The sequence below is a fragment of the Chiroxiphia lanceolata genome, chromosome 1, assembly GCF_009829145.1.
Source record: "Chiroxiphia lanceolata isolate bChiLan1 chromosome 1, bChiLan1.pri, whole genome shotgun sequence".
In the NCBI taxonomy this organism is placed as follows: domain Eukaryota; kingdom Metazoa; phylum Chordata; class Aves; order Passeriformes; family Pipridae; genus Chiroxiphia; species Chiroxiphia lanceolata.
This window is the reverse complement of record NC_045637.1, coordinates 146,183,378-146,203,813: the sequence shown is the minus strand read 5'-3', so window position 1 is coordinate 146,203,813 and position 20,436 is coordinate 146,183,378. Positions and strand designations below refer to the sequence as shown.

Genomic DNA, 20,436 nt, shown 5'->3' with positions numbered 1-20,436 from the left:
ACAAGAAATTTCACGTAATTCATATTTTGTATTTCAAAATAGTACCTGAATGTAGGAACAGAAGCAATAGGCATAAAGGATGCCAGAATAACCAATGGAGTCATGCAACGCTCGTCCTAGGATAAAAATAAAGTACACTATATGATGTACATGTCCAGCTACACACAGGCACACAAAACCAAAGAGAGTACTGAAAAAGTATGATTACATTTTCTCAAATTAAGGATTTCCCTTTTTTTCATTATAAATGGAACTGAAAGAAGCTCATAACAATATGTGGCTTGCAATCGAAAGGTGTGATTCCTATTCTCAGGTCAACTATCCATTACCTTATCATTCAGCTTTTTGAAAAACTGCCAGAATAACTACCATGAATAATTATGGCTCTGTTAGATCCATAACCATTGCAAAAGAACTACCAACTCTACCTTACATTTTTTTTCCAGCAATGACTAATGTTTAATTGCACAACCATGACACCACCTAACTGCTCTCAAGGAACCAGTGCCTTAAAATGAATATTCATTCACATGGCAAATTTTTGAAAAAGACTCTAAAGGAAAGAGTGTGTAAACAACAATGGTAATGTTAAATGCACTGTTATTCATTACAACATGTCATAACACACAGTCTAGGCCACGACATAATCTCACTCAGGTTATACAGAAACCAATCTATGTTAAAGACTCTTCAAAAATTGTGTCTCTGTATGTCCCAGCTTCATGAAAACGGTCAAATGAAATTACTACCTACTTACACATTCCAAGTTCTAAAACCTTCTCAAAACTCATATTTTTTAAAAAAACATTTAAAATGTAGCTTTTTCAGGAAAGAGACAGGCTGCTTCAGTCTGTACTTCTTTTAGAAACTAAGCCTCTGATGAGAGGTCCTTTTAGATCCAAGCTGCTTACTCACTCTAACAACATCAAAGAGGTTGATTGCTACAGCTGGATATCTTGCTGTTCACTAGAGCCTCTCTCTCAGGGGGGATGTTACATCCTCTACCAAAAAAAGGTTTGGAATGTCTGTGACAACTTCCAAATGCTTTCAGGGTAGAGAGAGCATTTGGTATATCTGTGCTGGAGAATATGACATAGCAATGAACTGCTTTTCACTCCCTGATTATCTAATGCAAAGCTAAAGTATAACAGCCAACATTACTCAGTATATTCAGCATAAAAGCCACCAACTAAAAAATAGATATCCAGCAGGTAATCCTTCCAAATGCACTCCAGGTGCAGCAGACACTATTGGCCACTCTCAAAAGACAGTATCCTCCTCAAGAATGACACTAAAACAGGTAAATAGAGCAAGGAGACTGAAAATTTGAAAATGACTGATTTTAAATAATTGCCTATATCAAACCCAAACAATAAATAAGTGCATCTAATAAGATTATTAGAGAGTAGATTCAAATTAGCAGAAACCACAGAATCATAGAATGGTTTGGGTTGGAAGGGACCTTAAAGATCACCTAGTTCCAAACCCCCAGCCATGGGCAGGGACACCTTCCACTTGACCAGGCTGCTCAAAGCCCCATCCAGCCTGGCCTTGGACACCACCAGGGAGGGGGCAGCCACAAGTTCTCTGGGTAACCTGTGCAAATGTCTCACCATCCTCACAGTAAAAGATTTCTTCCAATATTTAATCTAAACCTATTCTCCTTCAGTTTAAAGCCATTCTCCCTTGTCCTGTCACTACATTCTGTTTTACATCTCCATCTTTCTTGCAGGCTCCCTTCAGGTACTGGAAGGCCACAATTAGGTCACCCTAAAGCCTTCTCCTCCAGGCTGAACAATCCCAATTCTCTCAGGCTTTTCTCCTAGGAGAGGTGCTCCAGCCCTCCAATCATCTTGGCGGCCTCCTCTGGACTGGCTCCAACAGGTTGCTATCATTCCTGTGCTGAGGCCCCCAGGGCTGGAGGCAGCACCAGGTGGGATCTCACCAGAGCAGAGCAGAGGGGCAGAATCCCCTCCCTCAACCTGCTGCCCACACTGCTTCGGATGCAGCCCAGGACACAACTGGCTTTCTGGGCTGTGAGTGCACATTGCTGAGTCATGTTCAGTGAAAAAGGAGCCTCAGTTGCTTCAGGTGCCTGTTCCAGCAACTGGGACAACAAATGGTGGTGAAAGAGTTTGGGGGGCAGCAGGTAGAAAAACATGTGGACTCTCACATACACTAAGTATTTATACTGCAATGGCACATTTTCATTTACTGTTTTCCAAAAGTTCTAGAAACATTTGAAATAATAGAATCCAAGAAAAATCTCACAAGGAGAGCAATTTACTGCATAAGTATTTCTGAGTTGACTATTTAGATAATGGCTCATCAGTCAGACACTGCAAATGGAGAATAGCTTGTACCCATTTGTAGAATTCTAAGAAACTTGCTATTGTTTATGGTTTATAGCAAGAATGAAAAAGAATACTTCATCCTATAAAAGTAGATAAAAGATATAAAACATGAAAACATCTGAAGAAAAAACTAAGAAAATGCAAGAAAACATAGTCTTTCTTTACCTTAAATACTTTAAAATATTCAGGAAGTACAGAAGCAAATTTCCTGATAGCATAATCTTTGACCTCTTCATTGTGTTCTAGTGCTTTGTAGATACTTTTCCAGAGAATTACAATAATCTCCAACAAACTTGCCATGCTGGCCACATCATTTATGGACAACACATTATCCAACACCTGAAATACAAACACTTAGATGATATTACCTATTATATTCTTAAATATAAATTGAAGTTAAAATAAGGTTTCAAAATAGCCCTGAAAATCCTTCTATCCATTTTACAAAGGTATTGTGGTTGCTGTAGAACATGAACTCCACAATTCAGTCTTACTCTCTCTAACTTCACATATCTTGCAATGGTAATTTTTTTGAATAATTTAATTGCAAAATCAAACCAATTTATAATTAGTACTGGAATTAGGGTGCTTCATATACCTTCTGTTTTATCCTATCTGCTTCACCAAATTTTTGCTATTGCAGGACACGAAAACACGATAATGGGCAGTTCTCCCCTTCTAATTCCACAGATGCCTGAGGGCTTTCCCTTAGATTTCTGTCACAGCATTAACTGCCTATGTCTCAGGTGAAGCACCACAGAAAAAAAAAAAGTTACTAGAACTTAGTATAAAGTGGACTTTCTTACACTTGTGTTCTCCTTTTCGCTTTCATCATTGTTATCCTCACTGCTATCACCCAGACTCTCCTTCCTTGCTTTCTGGATGCAGGCGTTCAAGCAGCGCCGAATGGTGAGCATCAATTTAGCTACATTTAAATAGAATAAGAATAGATTAGAAATGTACTATTTTTAACAATGTTGCTAATAAATGCCTCTAATTATAAAGCCGGAAAGCCAGTATGTAAAAGAAGGCAGCAGAACCAGAAATAACCAGGAAAAGAGGGAGACAAATTCCTTGTAAAAGAAATGGAAAAATGTGAACATGTTTTACATCCTCAAGTATGAAGAAGAAATGGCAACATTATCATCAGGTTCCATAATTTTACTGGTTAAAAAATATACTAAAAAAACCCCCGAAACCAACCATCACCTTATCAAATCTGGATCAGAGGAAGCTCCCACAACTCCTACGTTCATCTGGAATAGCTGTTAATTTAATGACCTACATTCAAGAACACATCCCATCCTATGGCAATTCCCAATATTTGGAAAAGATGTAGTAGCCCAACCATTGCTCTCCTGAACAAGGAGCTCAGCTCTAGATAAAGTGAAAGGGCTATGCCCCCTCTGGTGAAAGTAGAACCAGCTGATTTCATAATCATGTGATTTCTAACTCCCCTACCAAGGTAATCAGTCAGGAGGACACGGCTTGGGCATTTCACCCAATCACTCCACGTTGACTACTTGGTTTTTATCAGGACTCCTCCGAAACAGCATTTTCCTGATTTTACTTGGTTCAACAGCACTTTTCTGAAAAGGAGCAACATTCTGTGCAGTACCTGCCCTTCTCCCTGAAACTTTCTGAAGCTTTTAATCGAAAGGAGGGCTTTTCAGATTTTCTCCAAGCAAGTTGAAAATACTGATCCACAAATCCCAGACAATCAGATTACCAGACATAAGTATTTTCTATAGAATCTTTCACATGAAGATCTCAAATCACGGCACAGGGGTATTTTGTTACATTATTTCTACATGAGAAATAGATAACAACTGAGAGAGTTTTAAGCTACGTGTGAGGAGAATGGGGAACAGAGGGACCCAGCTGGAGTGTGCAGCACTGCACCTAAGAGCAGAAATGAAAAGCTTTGAAAACTCATAAGGTTTTGTACTTTACCTATATTGGTGGGGGCAGTATATTCATAAGCATATTGATAGAACTTCCTGGCTGCTGCTGGATTCATCTGGATCAGAGTGACACAGCGCTCACACCACACGTCCTCGGGCTGGTTAGTGGGAAAGAAGGAGTTGAACAGGAGGTTCACTATGCGCCGTGACACGGGCCGTGAATCCACCTCAAGACGAGTCAGAATATCCTCCATGGGACAGATATTCCAGAACTGGAAAAGATATTAAAGGAGAAAAAGATATTAAAGGAGTTAAAAAAGACAGAGGAAAAAACAACCACCTTCATTAAGTGTTTTCCACGTCAATAGTCTCAACAAATATGAGTAGCATTTATGAGGAAAGCATGAGCAGTTTTTATTTTTACCAACCACCGGCATGTGTTGGGGTCACATTCTGCTGCAGCAATGCTACTTTGCAGTTCTGAGGCACCTCCAAATCTCTTGGTATCTCTGACATACTGATAAATTCCAGCTCAATACACCTGCAATGCTAATGCAATTCCATTGATACAGGGAAGAATTATTTACTCTACAAAGATATCACCACAAGACACAATTATTTGTCATTATGTGCCGTGTTACATATTCTCATTTTAGGACCAAGCAGGATCAAACTACCTACCAGGACTGTATACACCCTAAAATCCTGCATAGAGCAACACCCTTTGCAAATCCATCCCAAACCACAAGTGCATCCCATCCTTAGCAGAGCTCCTTTATTTGTACACAGAAATCAAAGGCTGTGAAATCACAAAGGAATACACAGCTTGTTATGACACCAGTAACACTACTCACACCTGCAATTTTTTTTAAAAGATCCTGAATTGATTATTCTGTGCATTTCAGATTAAAACAAAAAAACTAAAAGAAAGGTTTCTTGGCATTAAAAAAAATGTTTTATTCTCAGCAGAAAGATTTGCAGCAGCTAATTACCCCATGAGTTCAAACTATGGGCATCCCTACTAGAACTGTCATAAGAAGAAGGCCCTTGTAGTAAGTATTAAAGTGACCCCAGGACTTACCAGGGATACATATTACAGTTTTTATGTAAATAGGAATTTACTGAAAAGCATTTAACACTATGATTTTTTTTCTTTTATGTTAATCTGATCCTTCCTTCCTCGAAAAAATCCCTGAAACTGAGGATTATCTTTTTTCCTCTGTCTTTAACAGCAGCAAATTCAGAATAAATCAGAGAAGCCAAAAAGATAATTTGTTTGAACTTTCATACTGAATGACAAATAACTTTAAAACAATAACTTTTTTAATACATTTAACAGCAGCATGAATACTTTGCTTTTGCAGAGACTGTACACAAAGTAACAACATTAAATAATCAATATAAAGCATTGTTGATATTCAATACAAGTTAAGACAAGCTAGACTATATTTTACTATACAGATAACTGATACTAAGGGATCAAGTCATGACTGTAGGTGCCAGTCCTTCAAACAAATCACACTGCTATGAAGAGTTAAAATCCAGCACCAGAAGAAGTGCTGAGTACCTGTGAGGTTACAGAGTGATGTAGAAATGAATATTAAAAGAACCACAATAAGATTATAAGATATTAGGGGATTATGCTATCTGAGTATTTTTAAAATAATAAATAATAACACAAGAATACAACAGAAATCATGATTAAGATTTCAGAATCCAACGCTTTCAGAACAGGTTCTGTGATCTTTTGTTTCTTCTGATTGAGTAAACCAAGCCATACATCTCCCAACACACAGGTCAGCGGAGCACTCGGGATACCACGAGTATTAAGAGTATTACTACAGCAAAGCATGTATTTCTTTCCCTTTACGAATACTGCAGTAGTCTCAAAATGTACTTCTTTTTTGTCATAAATAAATGCCTTGATTTTATCTCCTTGCTACTTATCAAGCATCACATATCCTACCTTAGCAGCCTTGGTAGCCTTAATTTTCAGCAGCATTTCGACGTAAGCCACTCGCACTTTCTCCGAGTTGTCACAAAGGCTGTGTTTGGTCGCTGGCAGGAGCTGTTCCAGTAATGGATGGCTTAGGCTGTTGTCCAAAATTACTGGTAGGCACTAAAAAAAAAACAAACAAACCAAACCCAGAAAAAGTAGGCTTGAAAAAATATCTAGGCAAAAATTGCTGAACTGGACAATGACACTTCTAAGGTTAAATGAAGCAGGGACAGCTACTGCACTTGCATATTTTTCTCGTAACATTCTTTAGCAAAAATTGATTTGGTTATTTTAAATTTCCAGTGAACTGTTCAGTGAACTCATTTCAGCTGAAGGAGCTTTAGATTTTCACTGGGGCCACGGTCTTGCCTTATACCTGAGAGCACACTGCCAAGTGTTTTTTGTGGTAGCAATATCAGCTCCCTAAACTGTGCTAATTTCAAATTAAAAATACATACTATTTCTCTAATTTATTTTTAAATCAGCACTCTGCCTGTCCAGTATAGCCCCCCACCATGTGGCTGTAGAGGAGCAAGTGAGGATTAGCATGAAGATTGCTCCAGTTTAAGGCTGAACTGATACAGACACAAAACCTTCAAGTGAAAATACTGCTCAGGGAGTTCATTTTTCTGTCCATGCTTTCAGTTATTTATCATATGTCAGAAAGACGTAGATGAACAAATTCTAACCTACTGAGCAATGCACAGGAGAAGGCATTACCAGAGAAACAGTGTGGAATTATATCCATCCAAAGCTCAGAAACACGAAGTGGGATACAAAATCCTAACTGTGCACATCGTGGGACATGCTAAGACCAGTGACATGGAGACATCCTGGAACCTGCCTGCAGATGTTGTCAAGTCTAAGCATCATTTCTAATAGCTAAAATAACTAAAATAGCTAAATTATCAGGTCCAAACAACATCCGTAAGACTGGAAATTTAAAGTAGCTGAGAGTCAGAAAGCCCATCAGTTACTATTTTAAAAGGCATTTGTGTATTCCAAATGTGTGGCTTTTATAAAGCATGTAAAACTTCCAGGTTTTAAGAATTTTATTGCCTAAGTTATTTTGCAGGACAAGTTATTCCTTGCCTTAAATGATATTAGAAACCTGTGCATCAAGTAAAATATAAAAATGACCAAAATTATTTTTAATTTAGAAAAGTTACTTACCTTAAATACAGAGCATCGAACATCAGCAGATGATACATCACATGCCAGCTCCCCAGTTATCTTTTTTAAAAGATCAGCAACAATTACTGAAGGAATCATCTCCCAGTATCTGGATGTTATCTGAGTAACTCCAAGTATCCCTGTAGAGCGGACAACTGGATGAGGATCTTCTAACAGACTCTAAAACAAACAGAAGAATAATGTGAGTATGTGCATTATTGTGACCACATTGCTGTTTGACATGAACCTATCACAAACAAAAAGCATTCCATTAACTTTCAATCATTATGCAAATTGTCAGACAATAAAAGAACTGTAATATTATTAGTCCTTCAAAGTGTTTTATTATAAAGCAAACTAAGCAACTTAAATCTAACGCAAAATTAATACACCTATTGGTCAACTTTTTAAATTGGACTTTTGAAATTTATTTTTTTTAATAGATCATATTAAGTCTTTTATTTGTGATTTAACTAAGAATATTTAGACTTTTACTAATATGAGTTTACACTGGTCACTGCTCCTATGCAGCAAAACATAAAAACTTTGAAATCCATTCAGTTATCAGATGTTTACTCAGGATTCAGCTTCAATGAAACTTTAACTTTTAACATTTTAGTTTCATTAAAACTTACAAAAAGCTCTTCAAACTGTTTCTGAATTTCATTGTCCATCTCTTCAGCATCAAAACTGGGATCACGAAGAGGAAAAGCATCAACAAACAAAAATGCTGCGTTTGCTCGAACTTCTGAGTTTCTGGCCTGTTACAATGGAGGAGAAAATATTGTTTCAATAAGGACAGACTGTTAATATCCAGAGGCATATCCTGTCAAATACTGCTCTCCCAGCACTTTTAGCAAGTTAGTGTTTTTAATTAAGTAGATGGAAGAGAAGAATTTATAAATGCATGGGAGAACTTATGATCACATATGAGTTTTCATGTGTTACTTTACACTTCTACCCGTTCAGTAACACCTGAGTTATTGTTACAATTAGCTTTCAAAGAATATCAACTTCAGTGACCCCGAAGAGTCATAGTCAGAGCCCTTCTGCTTTCTGTAATGCTGAATAAATTAAAAGCAATTGGGATTTCTCTTGGTTGCCTTAAAGCTCCTCTTCAGGGCAGAAGAATCTTGAATTCAAGCAGATTAAATTACAGAATTAATTACCTTGCCTGTCAAGAGACAGGTGATTTAATTGAAAAGCTCAGGCCTATTTCTTCTAGAAAACAGTATTTAGTAACCAAGCATCAGAAAACCTGGAGAGCAACTTATCCAGCATAAACATATTATTCATTTCTGCATCTGTGCACAGAAGGAATGTTCTGAGCTCCAGGCAGCTCATCAAAAATCAAAAATCTATGGCAAGCCTCACAACCCTCAGACATTATCCCATTTGTAATAGTTTTTAGTGTATTCCGACATACATTTTACTGGTTGTAGAGTCCCAAATGCGAAGAAAAATAAAAAAGGTGGATATTTAGACACTCATTCAGTGAAAGATAACTGACCTTGTGGACTCTTAAAGGACAGAAAAAGAGCAGGTAATGAAATGATGATGAAATACAAGGCATCTCAGCGAGAAACCTGAAATCTAACCATCAAACTACATTTTATTTATCAGAGATAGCAGTGCAACGATTAAGAGCCTCTGCCAACTTCTCTTGGAAAGAGGGAAGGAAGAAATTTGTTCAGATTTGGGGTCTAAATTAAAAAAAAAAGAAATATATGTATGAGACTATATATGTAGTGTAATAAAACAAGCAAAGGAGGCTTAATTCTAACAGCAAGACAAGAGACAGCTCAGGGAACCTCCTGACTATTCTAGGAATCCAATTTTCTTCTTCCCTTGTCATAAGGAATGTTCAGATCAAAGGCAGGGAAAAGAAACATGATGATAACCCTGTAATATTTAGAGTTAAATAAATTAATGACAAATAAAACCAGAAAGACACAAAAGAAACTAGTAACTATTATTTCATTTGCAGTCTATTTTGTATTTCTGTCCTGGCCCAATCCTGATATGGTGGATCACATCTCTGGGTCGAACTGGAACATTTCAAATTCTTCTAGTCAACAAAATTAATAGCAATTCTAAATGGAATCCTACAAAGGCAAAAAAGCCACATACATGCATTCTTTAGCTAGGAACTTTATTTATCATGGATAATGTAAACACTTTAAATGTGGAAAGATCATAATTCTTAATTCTATCCTGTAAAGCTGTAGAAAATCCTTTAACTTTGAGCTTGTCTATATTTAAGAATTAACATATAAGAAGCTAATATGTGAATTCAGGGTGAAATAGGTCTTCTGCACTAATATTGCATGTGAAAATTAATTCAAATGTGTTTTTGTGCAATAACCTAGACCTTATCTGCCATGGCCATTCCAGAAAGTTAATTTCCATAAACTTTCTAAGTGCATTACATTGAATTCCATTAAGCTCACTTTAATTCTGAACTGCGTACCCACAGTTCAAATTCCTGCCTTTAATTAATTGGAGTTTATCCCAAATGTTTTTGCATATTCAAGCTTGTAGAAGAGTAAATGTCTTCACAGAGGTAGAACCTAAGACTTTAAATTCATATCCTGTTTTAAACCACAATGGCTTTTCCATGCAACAGCCTGCAGTTATTTAAACGACTAATATTTCTTTATCTTTATGCTGGTACTATTCTGAGGAACTTTCAGAACCTTTTTGAACAATATTTTAACTTTTTCCTTCATTTAATTTTCAGAGTTTTCTTTTAAATGTCATCTGGTCTTACAGATTCTAAAATTCACTTCCAATTATTTAAAGCACCATTTCCCCAGTACATACTAGTTTAAAAGTGTGGGATGTTAAAAAAAAAAACAAACAACCAAACACACCACTTTAAAGGACTCACTTCCTTCAGCAGCTTGAATTCCTGGAGGAGTGGTTCTTGACTTTTTGAGCTTGATAAGAAATAGCTTAATCACTACTTATCTCACACTAAATATCCATATTTTTATATCCATATAGCTTCTTATACTAATAACCAATTACTGCACAACTATCTCTTGTTATGTTTGCATGACACCTACTTTTCATAATAAAGACGTGAAAAATATGAAGAAGTTACATATGGGCTTATAAAAACTTCAAGTTGCATAAAGGCTTATAAAAATAAGTGTAGGTAGGAGCCCCAACAGAAGCTTGTGTGAACTAAGTATTTGCAAAACAAGCCATTTAGGAAGAGACAGAGAACTCTGCATTACAAATGTACATTCTCAGTTGAAAGATTCCAGAGACGAAATCAAGTAGTTTCAACACAAAGAGTTCTGGAATTTGTTATATTCTTACAACTGAAGTATTTTTGCTTTCTGCAAGAAGGAGGGGCAGCATGTCCTTTGTTTCGTAACCAGTGATCTAGAACAAGATTTGTTCTTCACTGTATTAAATTAGGGACTTGGCTAAAGTAGGAGCATCAAACTGGTTACCTAAAATTAAGCTGACATTTCAAGCTTTGCAGTAGAATCCATAAGGATTCAGTAAGGACAATTATAAGCTTCCCTTCTCAGTTCTGTATCTTAAACTACTGGTGCTTCTGAGTCACAGCAACAGTTACTTCAAAACACCAAACACTCCAGCAGTACTGTAAGATTTTTTAGAAACCAAACAGCTCTCAACTCCTTCCTGGACCTCATAAAATCCATTTTAATCAACTTTTTATTAAATACTTTCAACTTTAAGAATTTCAAACACTTCTCCCATGGCTACAGAAGATGCTGTATGACCAACCAGCAAAGGAAACTGTAAATGTTTAACAGCACTTGACTTGGCTGTACCAAATGGTATGTGTGTGCTCTCACAATCAGGGATTTCATAACCTCAGACAAAATAAAAGCTGTGTACAAAAAAGGAAGCTTGGCTCATCTTAATCACAGAGTGGAACTGAGTGGGCAAACTGCAGTAGGTCCCTTTTAGTCTGTGCATGCAACAAAGACACACACACATACACTGTAAAAGTAGAATAAATTTCATTCTGAATACATGACTAAAAGCATATCCATGGCATGAATGTCTGTACATACAATCAAAGTGGAATAAAAGTTTTTCTAAAATAATACCCTAATAAATTCATTGAGTTGTATTCTAAGGCTGGTAAGTAATCAGAAGGTGAGAAGGAATGCTCCTCTGAACATTTTTGGCTTTGATAATAGAGCACTGATAATTCCCTAAAGAACTCGGAAAACAGAATACAGCATTACACAACATTTCCAAATTGAGAAGATGTAATCCTGGAAAGCACTCTAGGTACCTGTGAACAAAACTGAATTATAGAAGTAAACCACATGAACAAATTAGAATATTGTTGTGCATACTCTGCCTAATTACAACTTGCAAAGTTACTCAGCTACATCTGAGATGTTAAACACTGATTCTGGTTTTTGTAGCCATTTCATTTTAAAAGCAACTAATAAAAACAGATGTGGGAGGGACCCAAAATTTAGCAGTTGGAGAAAAACAGTCCTATTTTCTGAAAAGGATAATTACCTTCAGTGCTCTCCAAAGGATAGGCTGATACAATCTATAGAGCATTTCTTCTACTCCTTGACGAACTCTACTCTGCTTATGAAAATAACTCAGCATCTAAAGAAAAACAAACAAACAAACCAGTCCCCAAACCCATTTTAACAGTATTTTCTACATTCAAGAAGTGATAAGGAGTTGTCTAATTTCAAAATTTATGTAAGACCAAAGAGTTTTCGTAATATGGAAAACGATAAAACGAGACATATTAATTGATCCTATATTTTAATAAAGTCTCAAAAATAATAAAACTAAATAAATCTAATAAATATCAAATTTTATAACTTTATAGATCTACAAATAAGAAAAAGTAGTGGCTAGAGAGTTTTACAGAAACAACTCATATTTTGTTACAGTAAAAAAGTGTTTTTAAAGTAACTGTCAGAAACACTTTGAAACCATGACATTATCAACTACAGATAAATAAGCCTTTTCTCTTTTAAGAACAAAGGAACATTACTTGGTAAGTGGAGTTATCTAAATACAAATCTACAAAGGTAATACATTTTTAGTGCATTCATGAAAACCAAGTATCGGCACTCCTTGGGACTCAAAACTGCGCCTAGTTGGCTAAAGATCCTCTTATTTTTGTATCTAAATTATGCAGAAAAGAAAAAGAAAGTGGAAGACAGAGTAGAATATGAGAAAGAACATCAAGTAACTTGATATGAAGTAATTCTTCCACCCAAAACACTGGTCAGTTTGAAAAGAAGTTCACCCTCTAGTGGTCAGTAGTTCAAGTATTCACAGCTACAGATGGATGGGGAAGCCTGGGAATAACATCCACAGAAAGGACACTCTGGGGAAAGAACAGTTTTTCTCTGGGTTTTGAACACAGTGGAGCAAAGACATGTTACAATTTATAAGAGACTATGTAGCTCTTGTTTCTACATGATTATGAGGGATCTAACCCAGGACTAATGGCAAATCAATACTGCCTTGTAATAGATCTCATCAGAACAGGTGAGTATCGAATATTTGCAAGACAGACATTTGTGTTGCAGCCAGAACTCTGAAATCAGAAGGGAGAGTTATCTGTGTCGCTCTCCCCTCCTTCACTTCTCTTCCAACAAGAGAAAGCCCAAACTTTGCTCAAGTGAGTGACTGTGGTTGGTTATTCTCCCAGCTGCTACAGGAATTTCTGGATTTTAAAGGACCATTTTAAATCAAATTCCTGCCTATGGAAAAAGAAAAAATCATTCAAATTTACTCTGAGACCCACTCTCCTTGCAACCCAGATTTATTCACTGTCCTCTTTCAAGATCAGAAGCTTCTGAGCCTGAAACACATGAAAAGCCCTGTCAAAAGTGTATTCCATCCATCAGGAATCACAGGACAAGGAAATCCTACAGATATGAGAAAACAAAACAGAACAACCCCCCAAAAAAACCAAACCAAACGCCAATATAGTAATATATGCTGGTTTGTCAAGATGCATATTGCATATACCACTCACAGTCATTCACTCACTCACTCCCTGCCCTGTGGGGTGGGAAGAGAATTGGGAGAGAAAAGCAAGAAGGTCATGGGTCAAGACAAAGCAGTTTAATAAATGAAGGAAAGAGGATCAGAAAAATTCCCAAAAAATGATGCAAATGCAATCACTCACCACCTCCCACAAGCAGATCAATACTCAGCCAGTCTCCAAGCAAGTACTACCTCCCCAAAATCCACTTTTCCTGTTTTTATTGCTGAGCATGATGGTTATATGGCATGTAATATCCTTTTGGTCAATTTGCATCAGTTGTCTCAGCTGTGACACTCCCAACTTCTTTCTCATCCCCAGCCTACTTCCCTAGGGAAACAGTGGGGAAGAGAAAGCCTTGGCACCACGTGAGCACTGCTCTGCTTTACAGGAACTTACCTCTCTAACTTTAGAATGAACAGAAGAACTTCTGGGAAGATGAATTCCATGATGCATGAAATCCTGGATGCAGTTATGTTCCAGTTCCTATAGTAAGAACACACACATGCTACTGTTAACACAATAAAACAATAATAAGCACTGTAGGTGTGCAGCAACTATATTATTCTCTAAAACAAGCAAATGAAAATTGTCTTTGACGTTATTTCTTACTTGGCTTCTGCTTGGTCAAGACTTTTCCATGCTGCAGGCCTGTCTTCTTAAACTGATTTTCAAAATTTCAGAATATAGAGCTAATCCAACTCTCAGAACCTAAAAGCACCTCCACATGGTAAGTAAGAAGTTTTTGGTATCTGAAATTTTGCTCTAGAATTGCTGTGATGCTGTAATTATGCTTTTGATCATCTCCATGGAAATCCACAGAAACTAGGTAAATACTTGAGCTATCAACTATATAGACTTGCACATACTGAATAAAAGCTTCCATAACTTAGATAACTAGTGTGTCTATGAAAAACACATGTATGTGCATAGTTGTGTAAACAATACTTCAGTTGCAGAATTACAGGTGTTTAAATGCAGCCAAGCTGATCACAATGGGCAAATATTCAAAGCATGACAAGCTGTTACTCTTTGACAATGCTGAAGATGCCTCTTCCTTGGGGAAATAATTCCTTAAGGTTTGTTTAGGAACATTCATGAGGTTGAAAAGTCATGTATGTTCCCCACCTCAAAATTCAAAATCATCCAAATGAAATTTCAAGCACAGTGTTACCTCTATGAATTCTCCTGATACCTTCTTCCAGGATCTGAAGTAAACTTCTGCAAGGTATTCCACCAAGGATCTGTATTAACATATGGGAAACACTTTCAAGCAAGCATCCTAACCATATCTATGTACAATTCATAAAGTTTTTTAGAAGTACTGATAGTATTCTTAATTCTGTGCATCAACATTACTGAGATGAAACCACCTTTTCAAGTCTACACGGCTAATTACAAAGTAACTGTTAATTAATGAAGCCAAGCACTATTACATAACAGGAAATACCTCTTATGAGGGGAGAGTCAAAACATTGGCACAGATATTTTATCATTTATCTCACAATAAAAGCCTCAAATTCTTTATACAGATGTACAGGTATATTATTCTAACTGAAAACATTAGAAAGCCTCTGATTTTAATATGAATAGTTAATTCTGTAATATTTCATGGAATAATTAAAAAATATCCATTTTTTCATCCATCAGTTAAGTTCTCAGGCTATGACTGATCCTGAAAGTCACTTCATATGAGAACATCTGTATCCAGAATCCTACCAAGTTAAATCAGAGGCTGCTCATAGGAAAAAAGAGAAACCTCCTACAAAAGAAGAAATGGACCTGGGATGCTCACACAAGCACTGCAAGTAACCCAGTCCAATTTCTATCAGTCATTTGCTTTAGCTAATGCCAAATAAGCATTTTACAATACCTATAACTGTACACCTAGGCAGGTCAGAGAACTATTAAATGAAGTCGCTGAAACCATATGGCAGTTATAGTCAGCAGATTTGAAGGTTTCTGGGTTCTGATATATTTATCAATACACTGTGTGTTTTTACAGCGAGACAAACAAGATTTTAGCTGAGCTCTTAACCATCATTAAGTACTCTAAGTGTGATGCATACCTTGGAAAGAACTGTAATTGGTTTTTAACAGTTCCATGTATCATCCTAATGAAGTTTATATTCCAGCTGAACAAAAAACTCAGGAATCTTCTTCCCTGTGCGGAGAGGAAAACAGGAAAAAGAGGAAAAAACAGAGAAGTCAAACCTAGGAGGGATTCCCACTTTAAGAGATACCTCAAAAATCAGTAAATGTAGAGCTTAAAGATCAAAAGAAATTACATCTTTAATTTTAGAAGTGTAGCTGAGATGGAAAAAAATTAAAGTTTCTTAATTTTTAAACAGAATTCAAGCATTCCTCATACTGTAGAGAAAACACAAAACAAATGGACGCGTGGATGACACATCTGCCTGCACTTTCTCAAGGTCCATTCTGCTTTGGCATGACTTCCATTAGTATCCCATAATGACAAGGGACTGTGCAGCTCAGGACCCTCATATGGGCCAGAACACCAGAGCTCTGTCAAGTGCAATGTCATTCCAGGATGAAGGCACAAATAAAACACCACAACAACTCTACCAGCACTGGATATGGAAACGTTTCTGAACAAAGCCACAGGGAACAGCTGGGCCACTGAGGACAATAAATGTTCTGATTAGCAAGGACAGTTCCTTTGTTATTGCACGAATGGTAATATTGCAAACCTCCTGGAGTTGCTTTCATTCATGAAAACAGAAACACTTTTTTTCTCAAATTAGTTTTCGTTCACTTTAGCAAGTCAGAAACAATGACAACAATCTGACAAGCAAAGGCAGTGAAAGGCTGTGGATGAAGGAAATAAGCCATTGCTTTTCCAGAACCAGCAAGATCTGCCCATGGAATTGGAGCCTTACAAAGTATCTGTACAGGCAGCCCCACTCCTGGTTCATCTTACAGATGAAGGCATCCAGCTCCTGAGACTTTAAAATGCTTGATCATAGATGAGGGTGAGTCAGCCAGCTGTAAGGGTCCTTTGTACCTGTCAGCTTTCTAGCCAAAAATAAATCAGGAAAATTAATAAGGAAGTGCAACAGTAAAGAACAGAGTGGCAGAAGTGCAAAAGGGTCACTGAACAAACAGTTAACAGGAGTTAAGAGGCACTTCCAGTGAGAGCTGGACCAACAGTTGTATTCACACTTATGACAAAACTGAGAAAATAGAATGTCAGTCACACTTTGAGTTGGAATATCCCAGAGTAAGGGAGATGGAAGGAAGCATATAGCTGGAAACTGCCCTTTAGTGGAATTGATAGCTTAAAAGCCTTTGGATCAAGAAGTAATTCAGAAAATCATAAAAATCAAGGCCTAAAGGCTAAATACAATATCAAGATCCTTGTCCACAGGTCTGATGGAATCCTTCCTGTTGTCAATGAGAGTTGCTTCTATTTAGAAAAAAACCACAACTCACTATTTCCTCCTTTGGTGGTGTAATACATATATGAGTCCCAGTGGGCATGTCACACATTAACATCCCTGACAAACCAGTAGGTCAAGGGAGTCTTGGCCTACAGCTTCTGCCTCAATGAGGCAAACATGAGGACAAACTCAAACTCATCTCATCTTCTACAATCCCAGCAGCAAGAAAGACGATAAAAAGCCACCAAGTAGCTTTCAACCAATTCTTTTTTGCCTTAGATTTCAAAAGACTGAGCCTGATCCTGAAAATTATGGTAAGTGCCTCTAATTTAATCTGCTGCCCGTGACCAATGGATCTGAAATCATCACTGGGATCAACATCCACAGTATCACGAGAGGTAAACTGCTGATAGGTGAGCAAGACTGTGAAGTTGTCACCTTTGGGGTTAATACATTATCAGAGTGTTGGTGGCTGGTGCTGCTGTGCTTGTGGACACTGTACATGTGCCTTACTCTGTTGCACACACACATGGAAGGGGAGTAAGGAAGGAGAGAGTACAACAGACCTACCTCTAAAAGACAGTAACACACTCTGCAGGGCTCTCCAGCTGTTTGATAGGAAACCCCAGCAGAACAAGAATGTTTTCTTACATCACAGAGGATCACTCCACTAATGCAGCCTGATAAGCCTCTGAGAAATATTACTCTGTGTTGAATAGCACAGCCTGGGAAGGCAGAAACACTGAACTCCTTGATCTTGCAACAAGGTATAACTGTACAATTCTGTATCAGTTTAATCCCATTTAGAACCAGGGTGTTTGGAACATTCCTGACCCTTCCCTTCAGTCTTGCATATGATCAACCACTCCAGCCAGTTAATCTGTTTGAAAAATAACCTTCCTATGAAAAAACAGCTACCTCCTTCAATCAACCCATGACATAGCTGTTTCAGCATTCATACTGTGGAAAGGAAAATGGGAATGCTCAAAGCCACCAACTTTGTGGCAGGTATCTAAAACCTGCACTATCAAACATCTCACCTAATTCACTTGCTACCCCCATTTTTAAAATGCCATATCCCTACACTGCCACAATCATGCAGCAACCTTGGAGCTTATTTTATGACAAAAGTTTGGATATTCCATGAAATGGAAGATATATATTTTAAACATGCAAGGAGGAGTTAGAACTTCAGAGACAATGCCAGGTGGTCTGGTCACTTAACCAGAAAAAAAGGCTTGGATACCACTATCCTGGTGCACAAGCACAATCTAAAAACTCCAAAACAGCAATTGCTCACTGAGAGAAATGTATGTAGTCAAATAAAATAATTCTCATTTTGCTGTAAAGTTCGGTTCTTTTTATGCTACTCTCAAAACAGACTACAGCAATGCAATCTTCTAAATGGAATCATTTAGAAGGAAAATTATTTTGCTACAGTTATCTGTCTCCAATAAAAGAAAAAACTGCTATAAAAGAAGAGAATTATACCAGGGAATGATTTTAAGTATTGAGGGACATGCACTGAAAGCAAAGCACTTGGTTCTTATTACCTCAAGATACAAGAACCGGATTGAAGATTTAGACAGATATTTTCACACTTTAGTGTGGAATAGAAATAAAGGTTTTTCCAAATGAAACAGAATATCACCCATTTATAGCCTGGAGTCAGAGCTGATTTGCCTCATGTTGCTACCTACTGTACTGTAAAAAAACACTTAATGCAAAACTATTAAAAGCCACCAAATCTCACTGGCATAAAATCACAGTAAGATAAAATTTTGCTTACCTCTTCTTTCTTAATGTGTTTTACACTCATAAAACACTGAAGCAACAAGTCTTTGACTTCATTACTCTCCTCTGAATCATAATCAAAACAAAGTAATGCCTGATGTAGATTCCACAGACGAACTATATCTGCACCCTGACAGGAAAGAAGCAGCCCACATTATAGTGAATAAGGTATTGCTTTAATGCACAGACACATTTAAAGGATTTTAAATAATGAATTTGAAATGCATTGTTAGGCAGAAGATTTTTAGATTGTAAAATTATGAGCATTAATTTCATCACGTCACAGGGAAAAAATACGTGTAACTGCAGAAATACTGACTTCCACCAAATGAAGACATGCTGAAGTACAGAAAGAAATCTGCCATTTCAGACAAAATACATTAAAATCATATTATTCCACTTTTGAAACTTCATACAATAAACACAGTTAACAGGGCAAAACAGAAGAAAATGTAGTTATTAGGAAAAAAGAGGAGAAAAAAATAAGTAAAGGATACATACATTAGGTTAGTGCAAAAGATGTATATCACAATAGTCCAAGTAATTCATGCATTTAAAAAAAAAAAGAATTTCAGTCCAATAATAGAGAAGGAAAATTCTTTGTAGAATGATAAAATGTAACATAAAATGAAGCTTCCCACAAAACTTGCTTTTATGAGTAGTTGAACATAGTACTTAAACTCTGGATTATCTAAGAGAGTTAATTGCTATCGAAACCTTGGTCATTGTACTGGACAAAAGAGTAAAAAGATAAAAAAGAAAGCAAAAAACACCCCAGTTCACTTGTGAAACTGATGCCAAAAATCTTTAAACTTTGTTCTAGAGAAGGCAATATTTTATTGGAGGGATCATCTTTCTTGACTTATAAAAAATAATCTGAAAGTCAATATAGCTTCAGCATACCACAGCAGCTTTATTCAGGCTTTTTCTTAGCAGGATGATAAATAGAGTCTTCCCCAGAACCTCCTTCCCTTCCAGTCCCTTCTGCCACCACGTTTCACATACATGTTGGATAGCATCCTGTAGGATTTTTTCAGATGCAGGTAATGCAGGAAGAATACCTACAACAGTAATAAAATAATTATTTACTGCAATGAGCCAAGTTATTCCTGTAAAACAGCAGCCTGTTAGTACACTAACTGTACCTCACAGTGTCAACCAGCTCTTGCCACATTTACACACCTTAATGACTTATTCTCACTGCAGGTATTTAGGCAGCTCTATCAACTCTCAGGGTTTGGTCACGTTTTTTGAACAGTAATAATGGAATCTTAAGTTTTGCCTTAAAAATAATATAAGCCACAGGATAATCAAAGTTACCTATCACTGAGTGAACAGCTGGGAGAAAGAAAACTATTTAAAGTTTCAACTTCTAACTTGTGCAGCTGATTCTTAAGTAAATGCTCCCTTAACTTTGTCTCAGTAAGAGCTCACATCAGTACCAACTTTTCTCAGTACCAACTAGTAAACCCACGACACCTGGAAATTCTGTTTCACAGGCCAGTTGGACTTCAGTCAGATCAAACAAACAGCCCACTATACACATTTGTAAAATGCTGTATTCTGTAGAGATAAGTACCCACCATTTAATATAAAAACACATTCTAGAAGAGCTTTGTAGTTGACATTTTCATCCACCGCAGGTATGGAAGCAGTCACGACAGCTGTCACTCCTTGGATCACTGCTACAGTTTGTTTCTGAAAAAAGCCATGTAAAGGAAACAATTCTGCAGTTTGTTTTGAACTCAGAATATAATTTCAACAAGAAATAAACCCTAGCAACAGAGAG

General features: G+C 36.9%; 1 protein-coding gene across 5 annotated transcripts in view; it reads right to left on the bottom strand.

Moving 5' to 3' along the window:
• NCAPG2 (non-SMC condensin II complex subunit G2) overlaps positions 1-20,436 on the bottom strand; it is a 47,635-nt gene that overhangs the window by 22,004 nt on the left and 5,195 nt on the right. For all 5 annotated transcript variants that reach the window (XR_004360824.1, XR_004360825.1, XM_032710285.1 and 2 more), the window contains exons 4-17: positions 20,231-20,345; positions 19,551-19,708; positions 18,643-18,777; positions 15,522-15,616; positions 14,627-14,696; positions 13,852-13,938; positions 11,952-12,047; positions 8,066-8,191; positions 7,431-7,610; positions 6,225-6,377; positions 4,308-4,530; positions 3,161-3,279; positions 2,520-2,693; positions 46-116 (exon numbers count right to left, since the gene is read on the bottom strand). Coding sequence is in view for 3 of the 5 variants with exons in the window: in XM_032710285.1 (XP_032566176.1) it covers positions 46-116; positions 2,520-2,693; positions 3,161-3,279; positions 4,308-4,530; positions 6,225-6,377; positions 7,431-7,610; positions 8,066-8,191; positions 11,952-12,047; positions 13,852-13,938; positions 14,627-14,696; positions 15,522-15,616; positions 18,643-18,777; positions 19,551-19,708; positions 20,231-20,345 (1,802 nt within the window). In the remaining 2 variants the exon portion in view is untranslated. The remainder of the gene's footprint in view (positions 1-45; positions 117-2,519; positions 2,694-3,160; positions 3,280-4,307; positions 4,531-6,224; positions 6,378-7,430; positions 7,611-8,065; positions 8,192-11,951; positions 12,048-13,851; positions 13,939-14,626; positions 14,697-15,521; positions 15,617-18,642; positions 18,778-19,550; positions 19,709-20,230; positions 20,346-20,436) is intronic.